The 16,317-nt window shown below is 41.3% G+C and overlaps 1 protein-coding gene across 1 annotated transcript in view; it reads left to right on the forward strand.

The window, feature by feature from the left end:
* The window catches only part of ARHGAP20 (Rho GTPase activating protein 20), a 54,944-nt gene that overhangs the window by 32,620 nt on the left and 6,007 nt on the right, over positions 1–16,317 (forward strand). The window contains 6 exon segments of the mRNA XM_085581095.1: positions 600–641; positions 1,618–1,702; positions 4,389–4,466; positions 7,917–7,983; positions 9,853–10,035; positions 14,233–14,411. Coding sequence (XP_085437221.1) covers positions 600–641; positions 1,618–1,702; positions 4,389–4,466; positions 7,917–7,983; positions 9,853–10,035; positions 14,233–14,411 — 634 coding nt within the window.

Below are 16,317 nucleotides of genomic sequence, written 5' to 3' on the forward strand. Positions count from 1 at the left end.
TCTGGGATAGGATTTAAATCAAGAAATTTGAAGCAGAATTAGGTTAGATTCCTTGAACTGTCATATTATTAGCTATATTTTACTGGACAGCTTTTTATCCTTCCAAGTATACACATGAGATAAAGATAAATGAGATAAGCCTCCAAATGTCCAAAGTTTAACCCTACTGAGTACAGTGGGCTTTTATGTACTTCGTGATGTACTGATAAAACAAGTAATAAATAAGAATTAGAGTGGAAAGAAATCCATGTACCTGAGGAAATACCTTTAAACTTTTGAATTAAGTGGTTTTTTTTCAAGAGCCCTTCTCTTCTATTTGGACATTACTTTCAGAGTTCAACACATTTCCTATGAAATTCACTGGTGAAGCTTTACCTTCTGTGGCAAAAATGGTAACTGGGCCTTTTGATCTCCCTGGGAGGCTTTTCAGTTTGCAGGGAAGCAGACTTTTCATTCAAATCTGGATATACCTTTTTGTTTTTGTAGGTATTTATGAAATTGCAACCAAGAAAAGGTCCATTCCATTGTGGTTTGTAGAAGGACTGTTTTGGTATTAGAATGATGGCTAATTTGTCCTGTTTTTCCTTTAATTCTTTTAGGTCTGCAGAACAAAAGGAAACATGGCTGTCTTGTTTGCAAAGGTACTTTATTATATGGTCTTTAAAGGCACTGGAAAGTGTCCTGGTCTAGACCAGTGATTCCGAAGCTGTGGGTGCTTATGCCATCATGATAGATAAGATCTTTCAAATATTAAGGAAAAAAAATCCCATGTCTTCTCCCTCAAAAGATGTTGTGTGCTTTATGCAACAATCCCTGTGCAAGGAAGGAATTGCTTCTCTGTACTCAGGAGAAAACTGGAGCAATTCCTATCACACATTGTTCCTTCCCAACAGAGCAGCAGGAGCATCTGCCACCATGGCTCGAGTTGAGCCTGGAGCTCTTTCCATGGTGATGGCATTCAAGCAAGCCCAGCTCAGAAACCTCTGCTCTAACCTGTGTGCTGCTCAAGGCTGGCTGTATTTTGTTCTGAAAAAACATGCCCAGTGCTGGAGGGTAAGGTCGAGGGTTTGCATAAATAGAGCTGTCTTATTTTATTGAGTGTTTGGACAGAAAACTACTAGTGGTGGTTCTGTTTTCTGATCACCCAGTTCTTCTGGTTGAGGCTTGTGTCTTTACCTGATTCTTCAGGGTACCTGGGTTGTTTAAATCATCCTTGCTGGGATGATTTCCAGTTCACTGTTCTCCTGTTTAGTCCTTTGAACTAGTCTGTACTGATGTAACTGATTCCAGTAGGAGTCTGTAGTGCAGACTCAGGCATCACAATGATGTGTAGTTTTAGCTTGATTTTTTTCCATTTCTTTCTCTGCTGCTTACTCTGATTTCTGCAATGAAATTCAGTACAAGAGGGCATTACTGCAGGCCACAGTCAGCCTCCATTCCAGATACTGCTGAATGCTTTCTTGTCCTCAGAGGTCTTTCTACTGCAGTACATCTGCAAACAATCTCCTTACCAAGTTACTTAATGCTTGATTGCTGTATAAATCTATATCTTGCTATTTATGTGTGCAATATTAAAAATTTACTTGTTTTGTACTTGTTTTGTACTTGTTTTGTCAGTCGAATAAGAGAAGAGAAGGAAAAAGACAATCCTAAAAGTATTCCTCTGACGATAATTGCAAAGGACATGGGAACCTGTGCATACGTAAGTGTTCTTGAGCTAAACAGAGGTCTAAATCCACATCACCTATGAGTGCTATTCACCTGCATCCTTTGGATATTGAGAGGTTTCCTCTGGTTTGCAATCTCCTTTAAGGATTCAGGCCCTAGAAAAGGCATGGCATAGATAGACCAAAATGTTTGTTCTGTCTCTTTAATACACAAATTCTGTTTTAAGGGCAGTGTGCTTGGTAAGAAATACTGGTTCTGGCACATGAACTAAAGACTGAAAAAGTGTGAGGTCCCAAGAAACACCTCTAGTATAATTTATGCATAAGCATCTCCAGAAATGTCAATGCTCCCTTTTTTCTTTTTGCTTGTGAAACTTACCTAACCCCACAGCTGCCTTCATTAAATTCTGAAAAGTTGCAATTGTTTTATTGTTTATGATAATCTTAAGTCAGTAAAGCAGTGTATAAGAACACCCTGAAGTTGCCTTAAGCATGTTAATCATCAAATAATTGATACTGTTGAATTTATAGGCACAGAGTAGATGGTAAGGGAAGGTCATGCAGAGTGAGTTGTACCTTTTTGACTATATAATTTTTAACCAATTTAAGCTAAATTCTTGTATGTAGCCAGTTCCATAGGGATATCCTAGCATTCCCTAGCATTTGGTGATAATCAATCCATTCTTCTTCTGCTTTTTGTCTTTTCTTTCTAACTGTGCTTGTGACATCTGTATTTCCAGTTCAGAATCCTAAGGATTATGGGCAAGGGCATAAGATATTTTCACAGAAGTTAGATTTCACTGTCTTTGTCCAATAATGACTCTCCACTTAGAATTTTATATTTGCATAAATGTAAGCATAAAGGAGTTTGCCTTTTTCTTTTTTTTTTTTTCCCAGAAAATTATTATTAAGGTAAACAATGACAGAATTGTCAGGTTGCTAAGGCAAAAGTTAATAAGCAATACTAATAATTGTGACAGTTCAAATGCCCTGCAGATCAAGGTCTACTCAGGTGTAAAAGTGTATAAATCATACATGCACTCAGGTGTTGCAGTCTTGTGCCTGGGTTTGTTGGGGCAGTGTCTTTTCTCCTTAGCTATAATTAGCTCTTGTGCATATATGGTCTCTTGATACTGACAGTCCTAGGAGTGACACACTGGAGATATTATCAGTAATAAAGCAGAGAGGAACAGATGGAAATGTTGTGATGCACATAGTTCTTATGGTGCTGTGGCTCCTGTGCTACAGCAGCTGCAGATACCCAAGAATTATTTCATTTTTGGACAGTAGGGAAGGCCGAACACAAGGTACAAACTATATTCTAGCCAAGGGCAAAACTTATGCAAATGTGCTGACCTACTCCTGAGAGCCAGATGTCATTGCTTCAGGCAAATGTTAAATTTTTTATGGTATGAGCGTTCAGATCTGTCCTGAAGCAAGATCCACAGTGTTCTCACTACTTTCCTTTCATTGCCATGGCAGCTTGTTACTGTCAGGGTCTTACACAAAGGTACAGCTCAGATCTTTTTTAAATACAAAATGTCAGGGGTTTGTTTCACCTGAACGTCTTATAGCCAACATAAAACTGACATGCTACACAAGGTGTCAGGGTATTGCAGACTGTCTTGAGACTGGCAGTAAACATCTACCCCCATCTCTGCTGCCTTCTGTTCTTTAAGGTGGGCCTGGGTGGTTTGTTGCAGTGGGCTTGCCTTGATTCTGCCAAGGCTTTAGTCTGAACATGAGCCAGCTGCAATCACAAGCTGTGTAGTCCTGGTGGCAGAGCCAAGCCAGCCTGTAACGGGGGCTCTGTGACCTGTGCTGGTGAGCGGGAGTTGGCTGGGAAGCGAGGCTGGCGTGGGTGTGGTGCTGCAAGCACTGGAGCAGCCCATGGAGCTGAGGTACAGAGCACTGCCCAGCAGGACATGAGCCACGCTGGTGCCAGGCTGCAGGTGCTGAAATCTCCCTCTGGAAAGACAGCTGTGGGAAGTGGCACTTTGGCTGGCACAAAGCTTGGCACTTTGTGCAGGTCGCTGTAGCTGGTTAGAAAGCGGCGTCTCTGCTGCTTCATGCTTTTCCAAACTGCCTATCAGCAGATTCTGGAGGATACTGGAAAGGTCGTGTTTTAACTGGATGGAACATTACCAAGAGGAAGTGCTTCTGGTACTAAGCCAAATCTAGCTTTGAGAAATCTATATAGAATGTGGGAAAGGTTATGGGGATGAACGGCCTGTGTACAATACTTTCTTACCATGGAGATCTTCAGTTGAAAAGGACAGAAACTAACAATTGATGTTTCACTGAAAAAAAAACTCCCTGAAATGTTTCATTTTTCAAAGGAAACTTCCATGCTTTTAAATTAATCAAACCATTATGTTTCTCTTATGCAGTGTCTAAAAGTGCAGTTAGTGGTTCTGACTTCTTGCATATTTTAATGTGGAAGTCATGTCCCAGTAATTGTAATACTCTCTCTTCTGATTGAGCTGTTGGGGAAGCAGGAAGCAAATACAGAAAGTATGTGACAAAGCAGAGGAATCAAACCTTGGTCTCAAACAGCTTGACCTTTATCTATGTAGTATAATTTATTTGTCAAGCAAAATCTTAACAGGATATTCTCATTTTTTCTAAGAATGAATTATGCAGAGCTGCTGCACTTCAGATACTCTATGCAAATCCAAACTTTTAATGTGACTTTCCCCTTCTCTTTTTTTCTGTTCACAGTCAAAAACCCTAAGTGTAACCAATGTTGATACAGCAAATGATGTAATTCTGATGGCCCTACAGCAGCTGGGAATTAATGTAAGTCCTTGCACCAATTTAATGAGTCTTTCTTTGTAATTACTTTTAACAATCGGATCTTCCCTTGCACTTTTTCCAAGTTTTAGGATATGAACATTAATTAAATCCTTTAACATAGTAGTTCAGAGGCGTAGAAATGCAGCAGAAGTGCCTTGTTAACATATAGACTCTAGAGATTATCAAGTGCCTTAAACGTTTTAAGTAAGCCTCTCATCCCTGTAAGAGATCAGTCATTTTTCAAGTTGCTTTTAAATCTCTTTTGCTGATGCCTAAGAGAAGATATCTTGACACAAGAATTGAAAGTTTGATCGAGCTCCTTTTGCATGCTTCAGTGTGAACAAGAAGCCTACTGGTCTGCCTGTTATGTGCAGACATGCATGATCAGCTGTATCCCCAGACTGCACTGCTCTCAAGTGTCCCAGTCAGGTACTCCAAATATCCATGAACCTTTGGAGTTATGAGATACACAAATATAACTAACTGATTGTCTGGAATCTGAATGCTCCCAATTTAAACAGTGTCCTGAAACTGTTTTGGAAAAAAGCTTTTACAGAACTTATGATAAGGCAGGGGAGTTACCAGATAGATGCAGTGATCCCTGCTAGATCAAGTACTGCCTCAACTGGCTTCCTTTGTCCTAAACCAAACTAGATAGTTCCTCAGGTGTGGCAGAGGATCAGTGCCAGGGATAAGAATTCTAGCTCTCTCACTGTGTTTCACAGCATGGCTCCAACAGTGCCAGTGATCATATAGAAGCTCCTGGATGACAGCTTTTTAACTGGTCTATGAGCTTGCTGTTTGGGTAACAGGATTTTTTAAAATGTTTTACTCATGATGCATATGTTGGTCTCATTGCATGGAATCTGACAAGTCTTTCCTTACCACACCCCTGAGTGTGAAGAGTCAAGTATGATGAGCAAAATGGCACTGTTATACTTCCCTGGGGCTTCTGGAGACTCAGAACAAAAGTTGGAGTAACCTAAGAATTTTCCTTCCCCAGCATCCATTATCCCTGATTTACACAGGCTTTTAATGCAGGAGTCTATTCTGCTAGCTTGGCATTTCCCAGGCACAGCAATTTGTGTCTACCCATCTTGTTATGGCTCAGACATCTCATATACACCAGGGCTGGGGCCCTGGCTCAGAATCCAATAGTCCATTTAATTAAGGAATCTCTGGAGTCGACAGAGGGATTGCAAGGTGAAAAGGATAAAAGGTGAATTAAAATTCGAATTTTAATTGCAGATTGTCTCCTGCACTTTGCACCAAAAATCAGGAGACCTAAGTGCTATTATAACTGCAAGTATTTATTGTGATGTGCTTAATTTTTACCCATTTTATGGGTGTCATTTGTGCTTCCTCACTTTGTATACAGAAAAAAGAGGAAAATGGTAATATTTAAAGAGAATACTTTGAGATTAGCAGGACAAGGAGTAGGTTGGGTTTCAGCATTGTGTTCTTTTGTATGTATCACAATCAACCTTTTCTTCCTCTTTACATTTTTATTTCAAATAGAAAAAGAATGAAAGCCATCTGAAAGATGTAACATCTTGCCTGCGGAATTATTTGCCCAGCTAATATACTACATTTTTTTGCTGCTTCTTTATAGCAGAAAGCCTTTTTTTTTTTCATTAGAGGTGTATCATAAGTTTAGCAATAAAATCAAACAAGCTAAATAAATTAAGCTGTAGCCTACATATCAATCAAACATCCACTCCCCTGCTAGGATTGTTCTGGCTGTAAAGAAGCTCTGCCTTACGTGCTGTATCAAGGTTTTTTATTTCTGTCCGCAGAGAACCACTTGAAAGGAGCTCCATGACTTTTCAATGGCAGTTATAAAAACTACATTTCACATATTGTGTGATTAATAGGGCTATTACTTTGGCTGAGTTCACTCTGGTTTAACACGTCAGGGTTTTTTCTTCTGTGGTTTCTCTGGTAAAATGACAGCTCGTGCAAAATGGCATTGATCATCTGTTCCAAATTATCAAGTGGGGCAGAAGGAAGGGCCTGGGGTTTCCCAGCTCTGTAAGTACACTTGCTGACTTTTCTGGGACAGTCACATTTACCCTGACAAATGGCCTCATAAAGCCATAAAGGACAGCATTTGCAGTCAGAGATGAAAAGTCTGCCTCCTGGAACCACGCTTACTGGCCTTTCCCTTCCCTGTTTCCCTTCACAGCAATGAACCCTTTCATATTTGTCTGTCAAAGGAAAAGCAAATACCCTTTCTTGTGCTCTTCAGCTGTATTTATTTGCTCCTGGCTGCTTGCCCTGAGGCATCAGAGATGTCTCCAAAGCCTATTTATTTTTCTTCTGCCCCCTGCTAGCTGACTTAACAGCAGTGCTAATATGGGCCAGAAAGCTCTGTCAGTCAGAGAGCAAACTGCAAAGGCTTTGTTGGGTGTATCAGCATTACATCAGGTGCATGCAGCAAGTAGGAAGAGTCTCAAAAGCCTTAGGAACACTGGGTGAAGGTCCAGAAAATGCAAAATAGTAGGCAAGTCTGTTTGAAAGGAGGTAGGAATTAACTCTGGATCTAAATAAATGTTGTCATGAGGTATTTAACACTTGTTATAGCCAGAAAACTTTTAGATTTTTAACTAGCCTGATTTAGTAGTGTCACCAAAAAGATATTTAAGGTAAAATAGATCACTTTTAATGAACTGTATTTATCCACGTTTTCTTCTGTACATTTCTGCTGAAGGCAACATTTAGAATTCACTTTAATTTGATTTGATTTAAAACAGAGATTTTCACAGCTTTTCCCACCCAAAAATTATCACATTCCCCAGTTTTTGAAAATTGTCTCTTTTGATGTAAATTTATCCTCTCTGCTGTACATTTTAAAGAGGCCTCAGTAGTCTTAAAACATCATCCAGCAGTCCCAAGCCCTTCCACACGTAAGAGCTGCACAAAAAGGCTGACAGCAGCCTTACAGCAAGATTTTGGGGCAGCACTGAGAGCCATGAGCCTGGGGCTGTCATCCTTGCCTCAGCATCATTAGGGTGGGCTCAGATCTCAGGTGAAGGCTCTCCTGCCCTGTCAGTCACAGGATGCTGTTGGCTCACCAGCCTGAGCTCCTCCTGCTTAGGGATGTAGAAAATCTGTGGAATGCGTGGAGCAGAGTAGTGAAATGGGCATCCATCCCTCTGCTGCCAGGAGGCACTCCAGTCTGAGGGACAGAATTGGAGGCAAGTCTCCCCCTTTTTCTTCAGAAATGATGGGCTCCAGCACCTCTCACTGCTCAGGGCTAAACCCAGGTCACATAAACCACAAAGCACATGACAGACACACTGAAGGAATTTTGCTGGTGGCAGACTTGGGTACTGCAAATCTGCACCTTTGACCCTGCTGGCAAGGTGCAGATTATCCTTTGATTGTGAGAAACTTTATTTGAGAACCTGTCCTTAATGGCTGACAAACTGATTCTTAATATTGGTTTTAAAGGGCTCTGAAAAAGACTACAAGCTATGGGTGATTTCAGGAAGAGAACATGCTCCTTACCCTCTTATTGGTAAGTTGTTGACACTGCTTTGTTTTTCAAGACTCACTCAGTTACTACTGCTGTAGAAAGCAAGAAATAGAGAGAAGACTGAAATTCAGTTTCCTCTTTTGTTTTTCCTGTTTTTTCTCTTACTTCTCTATCACGTGAGTTTGCCTATCTGGGAATCTAGTGAAATGGTCATCCTTTGTTTTGAAGAGCAATTGTCTGCTTGTGTCACTAAGGTTGAAAAAGTTCATTTATTTCTGCCCCAGTTTTGCTGCATGAGCCCCAGTGTTTGTGCAGAGTTGGCCTCTTTAGTCACCTCCTCTTCTGGAGGTTGTCCAGCTTTCCCATGTTTCTTCCTACATCTCCATAGCATTGTCCCCTCCCCAGCAAAACTCAGCAGAGTTTTGAGAAGTGATCTTTCCTTTCGCAACTCAAGCTAACTGATTCAAGGGGTCTTTTCCAATCCTGTAATTCTCATTCTGGCTGATAGTTCCCTTATTGATTTTCTAAAATGCTTTTCAGAACATTTCAGGACCAGGAATCAGCACAAATCCTAGAAGTGATTGGATGGAGTGATTTGATTTTGGCCCATGAGTCACTAAGAACAAATCCCTTTCCGTTAGTGAGAACATTTTCCTGTAGAAACCCAGCATTACTTGTGTTGTATGAGTTTGCAGATGATTAGAGAAGAAAAACTTGTGGATTTTCTGTTTTTTTCCCTTCAAATCTAATCCCAGTAAATCTTAGCATTCCTTCTCAAAGCAGTCCTAGTTACAAATGCTTCACTGGAGTCAGATAACATTAATATTTATAAAATGTCTAACTTGTGTACCTTATAGAAAGTGCAAATTGTTTTGCCTTTGAAACATACCAGACTTTGGGTTTCTGACCATTATTGTGTATCTTCATCAGATAGAACCAGAGAATTCAGAAATGGGAAAGGCCTTTCTAATTGACTCACTCTCAATGCAAATTCAAGTTGCCATCCTTGGAAAAGAAGAATCTGACTTGAAAGTGATGCTGTTCTTGATACTTATGCAAAGGTTTATTAGATAAGGCAAAATTTTATTATAGATGCACATCAGAAGCAGGGTTTGACTGTGTCATAGCTTCATACTATAATCTCAAATAACATCTATTCTCATAGTTTTCAAGTCTAACTGCAAGCTAACTAAAACATCTTAGCATTGCATCCACATTTAATATATTTAATCCACCAGGTCTTTAGACAAGTCGGAAAAGCATCTTTCCGGTGGCATTTGTGAAAGCTCCTCCAGAAATGAATTGCCTCTGTGTAGTCCCCAAAGATGCTGGTTAAAGCCAAGCATAGCTCATTTGCATCAGCCCTGTGATTAATGTTTCCTTCCTGTTTCAGCCTCAGATAGGAACCATAATTGTGTCTCACTTGACTGAGTTGATGGCTGTTGGACTTAACGTGTTGAGGGAGGAAATATCACTTCCACACTGGAATTTTTTGGTTTTGCATGCTCATCAGAAATTTGACGTGAGTGATCCCAAAATCTCATTTTTCTCCAGAATCATGTGAGCAAGCAGTACCTAAACTTTCAGTGCCACAATAAAAGCAGTAGAAAGACTAAACACTGAATTCAGAAATGGTCACTTTAATGTTTTTCTGATGGTCTTTTATGTGATACAGCTGTAATAGATCGGATTTTACTTTTACATCTGTTTAACTACACCAAACATGGTAACTCCCTATCTGCCAGTGTATGATTTATGCCAGTGCAAATATGGAGAAAAGCATAAATTCTTAGATTACTGAGAAAGTGCTGCGGGCCAGCAAGCAAAAATCTGCTTTTCCTTCAGGGCAGATGGAGTTTTGCAAGTCTCCAGTCAATCCAACAGAGATTATTACGATTTCTCTTTGAACAGGACATGAATATCCCTTTGGAATTAAAATGAGCCACATTCGTGATGCTATGCCCCACGGATCAAAGCACTGTGCCTGCCCCAGGCAGCTTCAGGGCCCTTTCTTGACGGAGCAGCTGCCCCAGGAGCTGCAGTGCCAGTTTGTGCTGAAGCCCAGCCAGGTGGCCGTGTGCCAGCAGCTGAACGGTACGTGGTCCTCGCACCCCCATCTCTCCCCACAGCCTGGCCACCTGGCTCTGCTGCAGAAGGCAAATGTGCCAGGCTGGGGGCATAGCAGGAAGCACAGGGGGGCGTGCAGGTGTATCTTCCAGCTGCTCGGGGCATTTTGCAGTGTAGCTCTCACTGATCTGAGTGTGCTGTTGTATGTGTGTCATCTTTGTAAGTTACATTTTGACAAGCTGCCTGTCAAGTGATTGTTCTAAAGTCAGCAAAAGAAAGACAGAATCTCTCCCCTGCAATTTTTGTGAGTCTGTTGGCTGAGCTTTTCTCTGCAGCCATTGCTGTGGCCTGTAACAAGGCAGGATGGTTTCACGGTTCAAGAGTCAAGGCTTGACTTTGGCACAGAATTCCCACGCAACATTTGGCAGCATCCTTCATCTCAATAAGGTACTTAGGACTACACACCTACCTCACTGGGACTCTCAAGTGGCAAAGTCTAGGCAGGTACTTGGGTACCTAGATGAGGTGAACTATCGGAACTTTATTTCAGTGCTCTTTGAGTAAAATAAAGAAGGTAGTATTTTCTTCTGCCTTTGGCTTTAATGCTATAAAAATATGAGCACCTGCTCTCTGTTTTGTACTCTGTTGTGAACAACACAATGACTGCTCTCTGCTCATGATAAAACAAATAAGGAGATAGTGACAGGGTTGGGAAATTAGACTTAAGGCAAGGATACCTCCCATGGTGTGTTTTTGTTGCTCTTAACACTAGTGTTCTCAGCTGAATTAGGAACTCTGCCCTATTTCACCATTAATAACCGTATAATATAAAAAATAACATTCACACTGTTATTTTGGGCACTCCCCAATACTTAAAATCTCCCACAATATATTAATAGAATCCATTTGTAATGGTTTTAGAAATTAAATACAGTGAAGCTATACCAGAGTCCATTACAAATTATTCTGGAAATTGATTATATTTTATATAAATTAATTTCCTTTCCACATGCATTTATCCACCCCCTTCCCAGTAATTTGTATCATATATTACTTCATGGCATATTTTAAGAATGAGGCAATCTAGCAAAGGGGTGTAATTAGGTTTACAGGCCCGGCTTTGGCAGCTGATGTTGACTGGCAAAAGAAAATAGAAATGCAAATCAGGCCTGTAGAGTTCTAATGCAGATGTGTTATCATCAGTGCTGTGCAAGCTGCAGGAGTGGAGTGAGCCTGGCTTGGGGCAGCAGAAGCCTGGGGCAGCCTGCAGGTCATGCACAGGGACTGCACTAAATAGGAGAAAGAGGCTCTCAGTCCATTCAGCTTTCCTTCTTTCATCAGACAAAACCTCTTAAAGTGATGTATAGGTGTAACTGCTTACAAAGCAGGTTAGCTCACATACAGCACTGTTCTTTGTGCTTTTCCTAACTGTTTTGGGTTTGGGAAATGACAGAAATTACCTGCATGTAAGCCAAGGCTATGATCTGGCTTTTGAGCTTCAAATCAGCAAGCCAAAATCTGTGTTGGGTACCCTCTGGGCACACTGCCACAAACAGAGTAAATTCAGTATCTGTAACCCCACATTTCACTGTCACATGCTGTGCTGTCCTCCCTGCCATCACTTCCCTGCAGCGGGATACCACTGTGCTGGAGATGCTGTCCCTGCTGGAGGCAGCAAGGAGCAGCTACCCAGCTCCACCAGTGTGCACCACGGTGAGACAGCAGTGCAGGTGCTGACAGGCAGGCATGACTGACAGCTGGCCCTCATGGCAAGTAAGTGGCTGTGTGACACCAAATGCAGTGGTGTAATTGCATCAACTGTCCTGGCAGGATGGTTAAAAGAGTACAGGAGAATTTTCTATGTGGAAGAAATGGAGTGTTTCTGTTGCCTCTGCTGTAGCCTTTCAGCATGTAACAGGAATGGTCACCTACCAATTAAACATGGCCATTAAATTATGCCTGTGAGCACATTGTTAAATAGAGCTGAAGATTTATTTAGAAGTTTCCAGTTGGTTTCAAGGAGACAAAATGCCATTTCCATGGCTAGGACACTAACTATGAATAGACATTCCCTTCATGTAAAATATGAGCAGAAGAGGTGGCTGTTGTGAGCTCTGACCAAAGTTTTCCAACAAACTGGTATTAGTTTTTTTCTGATTCTGGCTTAGAATAATCCACCAAAGCAAGGCCATGAGGTCTTTGTGTGGAAATACTTCTGCAGAGCAATAATTGGCATATGTCTGGGCTGAGAGGGGTCTGGCCTTCTAGTATTATAGTTTTGCACAGGTTCAAGGAAAGAAAGTGTACACCCACCCCTTCTCATCTCCTCTTCAGCTTCAGACTTGTGAACAGCCTTAAAAAAAATGAGTTTTCCTGGTTTGAAGTGCATGTTAGTTTTTGAGGGACAGGGAATTTCATTGCCACACATGAGTTGTTAGTTTCTGCCCTGGTATGCTGAAGAACACTGGCTAAGATTTCCTTCTTGTCCCAGGAGAGAGCTGCAGTTTGTTGCAATGACCCCTTGTTCAAATTCTCAGTTTGAGACATGGCTGTTAAGGGAGGAACCATCAATAAGAGACTGAGAGGAGTTCCTAATTTGAAGACTCTTTTTTAAAATTCACTTCTGCTATTCCTTTTTCTCCAAAATAGCATATTAATTTTTGCTTCCAGAGATCTACAGGGTTTACCGAAAAAACCACCAATGTGTATTTGCTGTTGTGTCACTAGAACGCTGGCAAACCTTCATTTGTAAAGCAAACGTTATTCAGGTGCTACTATCAGCTCATCTAAAGGAAAAAATTTCATTTTGAAAGTTACAGGTCAGTTATGGTCTCCCAAAACATGATGTGTCAAGCCTTAGACACTGCCACACTTACATTTCTTGAAGCTTTAGACTGCTTAAAATTTATATCCTCATTATTTTTATGAAAAGCATTTTTCTTCAGGCTTTCACATTCATATGTTCACATTTTGAGTTAAACTATAACTTTTCATTCTGTAAGCATCTAATGAAAAGACTTCCACCCATTCCCAAAGGGAGCATGATCTGGAATGGAATGACGTATAATGAAAATCACTCTTTGAGCTAAAAACCAAATTCTAATAAAGTATATAAGAGAAATGTATTGGAGAAAAACCAAATTCCAATAAAGTATAGGAGAGAAAACGTATTGTACCACAATCCTTAATTCTGCAAGCCTTGCTTCTGGCCTCCAAAACAGTAGAAAGTAAAATGTTTGTGAGAACCAGCTAATTAAAATGTGTATGGGGTTGGCAAGCAACTAAATCAATGCTGATTGCCTTTGAAAACATTTCAGAAAGGAAAAATATATCAGAATAAGTTTTTCCCAGTTAGCACTTCTGTCATAAACAGTCTGCACTCCTTTTCCTTATAGCAGTAACCCATGCTGTTAAGAAGGCTTCACAGTGGCTGATGTTGAGAAAGGCCATATAAAAACCCCTTTTTTGTGTCCCAGTACTTTTATTTCCTTCTTTCCACATTTCAAATGAGTGTTTCAGTTACTACGCCTGTGTCAATATCGGATGAGATCTGTTCCAGTGGAGACAAGCAGAACCCATCAGTGTTCTGGCAGCATGCTGCAATGCCATCTGGAAGGCATTGATTAAAGGGCAGGCACCGTGCCTGGGCCACGGTCAGCAAATGCTTGGAGTGAGGACACTGATGATGCTCTTGCCTTGTGGAGAAGAGAGCAAAGACAGTGCCTTTTCTTGGCCTGAAAATGCCCCAGCCCATTAGTTGACTCTGGTGGTATTTGTGGGGAGAGTCTCCCACATTATCAGGAGAGCTAGGATCACCTTGGACAGCATGCTGAGGTGAGGGCAGTGGATTTGCCGCTGTGGGTGGAAAATGAGTTATTTAGCATAGTGCAGCTCTGTGTGAAGTCAGCAAGGCTGAGGTTTGCCAACCTGCATTTGGTGGAGAGTGCTGACACTGCTCCAGCAGTGCAGGGCAGATCCTGGTGATCTCCTTTGGGGCATGAGTGAGGCAACACATTCTACACACACACACACACACACACAAACACACACACACACACACACACACAGAGGTATGTACATGGTGGATTAGGCTTAGCTGGATGCAAGGAGTTGGTTGAGTTCATGACATTTTTTCCTTTGAAACCATAGCAACCACCAAAACTCAAACACTGGAACTAGAATTGAAATGCATTTCTCATAATAAACACCTTTCTCTTTCCCCAGACTTAAGCCAAAAGTCATTTAAAAGGAAAAGATCTATCATAAATTGGGCTTTTTGGCGTGGCCCAGGCAGTCACTTGGACAACGCACCCCTCTCCTCAACATCTGCTGCTCCTGGGAAGCTCTTTGGCCTCTTACTAACAGCCATCTGTGAGGATGACAACCTGCCCAAACCTCTCTTGGTGAGTCCCAGGCTCAGGGTTGGGTCTTACAGTGGTGGAATTTCTCTGTGTGGTAAATGAGGAAATGTTTGTAAATGGGACACTGAAATTACTCAAGCGAAGAAACCAGAAAGGTTTCCATAGGGAAACCTCATTTGTGATTGCAAGAACTTTGGTTTTGAACATATACTGTGGTCAGCCCCAGTTAATAACAGCTTGGGAAATGCATGTGATCAGTCTGCTGCTCTGGGCTATTTCTCCTTTATAGCCCATGCTGTAAGGCTGGTTTCCTAATCCTCACTTACACAGTGTAAATAAATGCCACATTCACACATACTTTTTAAACCACTCCCAACATCTTTGTAAAATCCCCACATCCATAAATGTCTCATCTACTGTCCCATATAGGCAGCCCACGCATGCATAAAAATGCCACCTGCCCATAATTAGGCAATTTCAGAGCCTTTCTTGAAGTCATTCCAGGCCAGGCAAGCACTCCCGAGTCCTCATTTTTGGTCTGACAGCACCACTGCAAAAAATAGGTGGGAATGTGGAGGCTACAGTAGCATCTTTTCATCCTGTCTTGAGGGAGCTCTGGTGCTGTGGGTGCTCTGAAAACCAGCTTAGAACCACGAGAAAGGTTGTCCTAGAGCCCATTCCTAGGCGTAATTAGGGGCATGTATGTATGTGGCATTTTTGGTCATTATAAGGCCCTGTTGTCAGTACAGCAGATGAAGTGTTTACAGTGTGGGAATGAGCCCTGCAGGATTGGGCCCTTCATCCTAACAGCCTGACTTCTGGCTGGGAGAAATTGCCAGAAACCCGCTGAAGTCAGTGAGCTCATACTAGATTACAAGAAGAGATGTTATGTCTCCTAAGCTGGTGCTTGATGTGCTGCTTTACCACTGCCTGAATAGTGAATCATACCAGGATCTTGAAACATCCTTAATAGTGTCTTAATAGGTCTTTAAATAGTGTTTGCTTTTGAAGGAGAAGTGTGCATTTTCATTATTTAGGTTATTTAAATAAGCTCTCCAGAGATGGACTCCGTATGGCTATGATCACCTGATCTCTCCTCTCTGTTTAAGAGATGAGCCAATGCTGCATTTCAGAAGTTTATCCAAAACTTAAATAATAGTAAATTTTTATTTGAAAAAAATCCCCAAAGTTACTAAGCATAGAATCACAACTTGATAGACTTTGTGCTTTGAATTTTAAACACTTTGTTTATACCACAAAATATAACTTTCTTCTGAATTCATGCAGCATCTCTGGACAATAGAAGGCTGGGGGACTGAATGGGATTTACCTGCAAGAGAAAGAAAAGATCTGGGATGAATGCTGCAGGCATGCTGGATAACTGCTTCAGAGCTTCCAGCTTGCTTTCACAGCTGAAGGGCTCTCCTAGCCATTGCAAAAGATCTTTGTAAAGTGCTCTTTTAGTCATTGCTAAAAGAGATAGTGAATTGTCTTGCACCATAGCTTCATTCTTGTAATTTCATCTTGGCATGGTTAGTTTGATAGGGGCTTACCCTTTTTATCTTGTGAATACTTTGTTCAAAATGTATTTTCAAAGTGTTTGTTCATGTGTTAACATCCTGTGCTGTGGGATTCAGCCTGTTTTGATGGGAGAGCTCTAAGTTCCTGCAAAGAGAATGAAAATGCTGGCATGAGTCCTGCTGCCATGAAGGTGCTCCTCCAAAGCATCTGCACTTCCATGAATTCTTGATCTTGGACTTCTGCAAGAGTGAGAAAGAAACATTAAATAATAAAACCAAAAGTAATAGCTTCCATTAGACTTAATTTGCTCTGCTGTATGGCAGGAAGACCTACCTTACAGCCCAGACTAGGAAAGTCCCCAAACTCCATTCCTTGTCCATTACTGTTCACTAATTCAGTTTAATGATGATGGACCAGTGTCCCAGGA

The sequence above is a fragment of the Lonchura striata genome, chromosome 1, assembly GCF_050655825.1.
Source record: "Lonchura striata isolate lonStrDom1 chromosome 1, ASM5065582v1, whole genome shotgun sequence".
NCBI classification, from domain to species: Eukaryota; Metazoa; Chordata; class Aves; order Passeriformes; family Estrildidae; genus Lonchura; species Lonchura striata.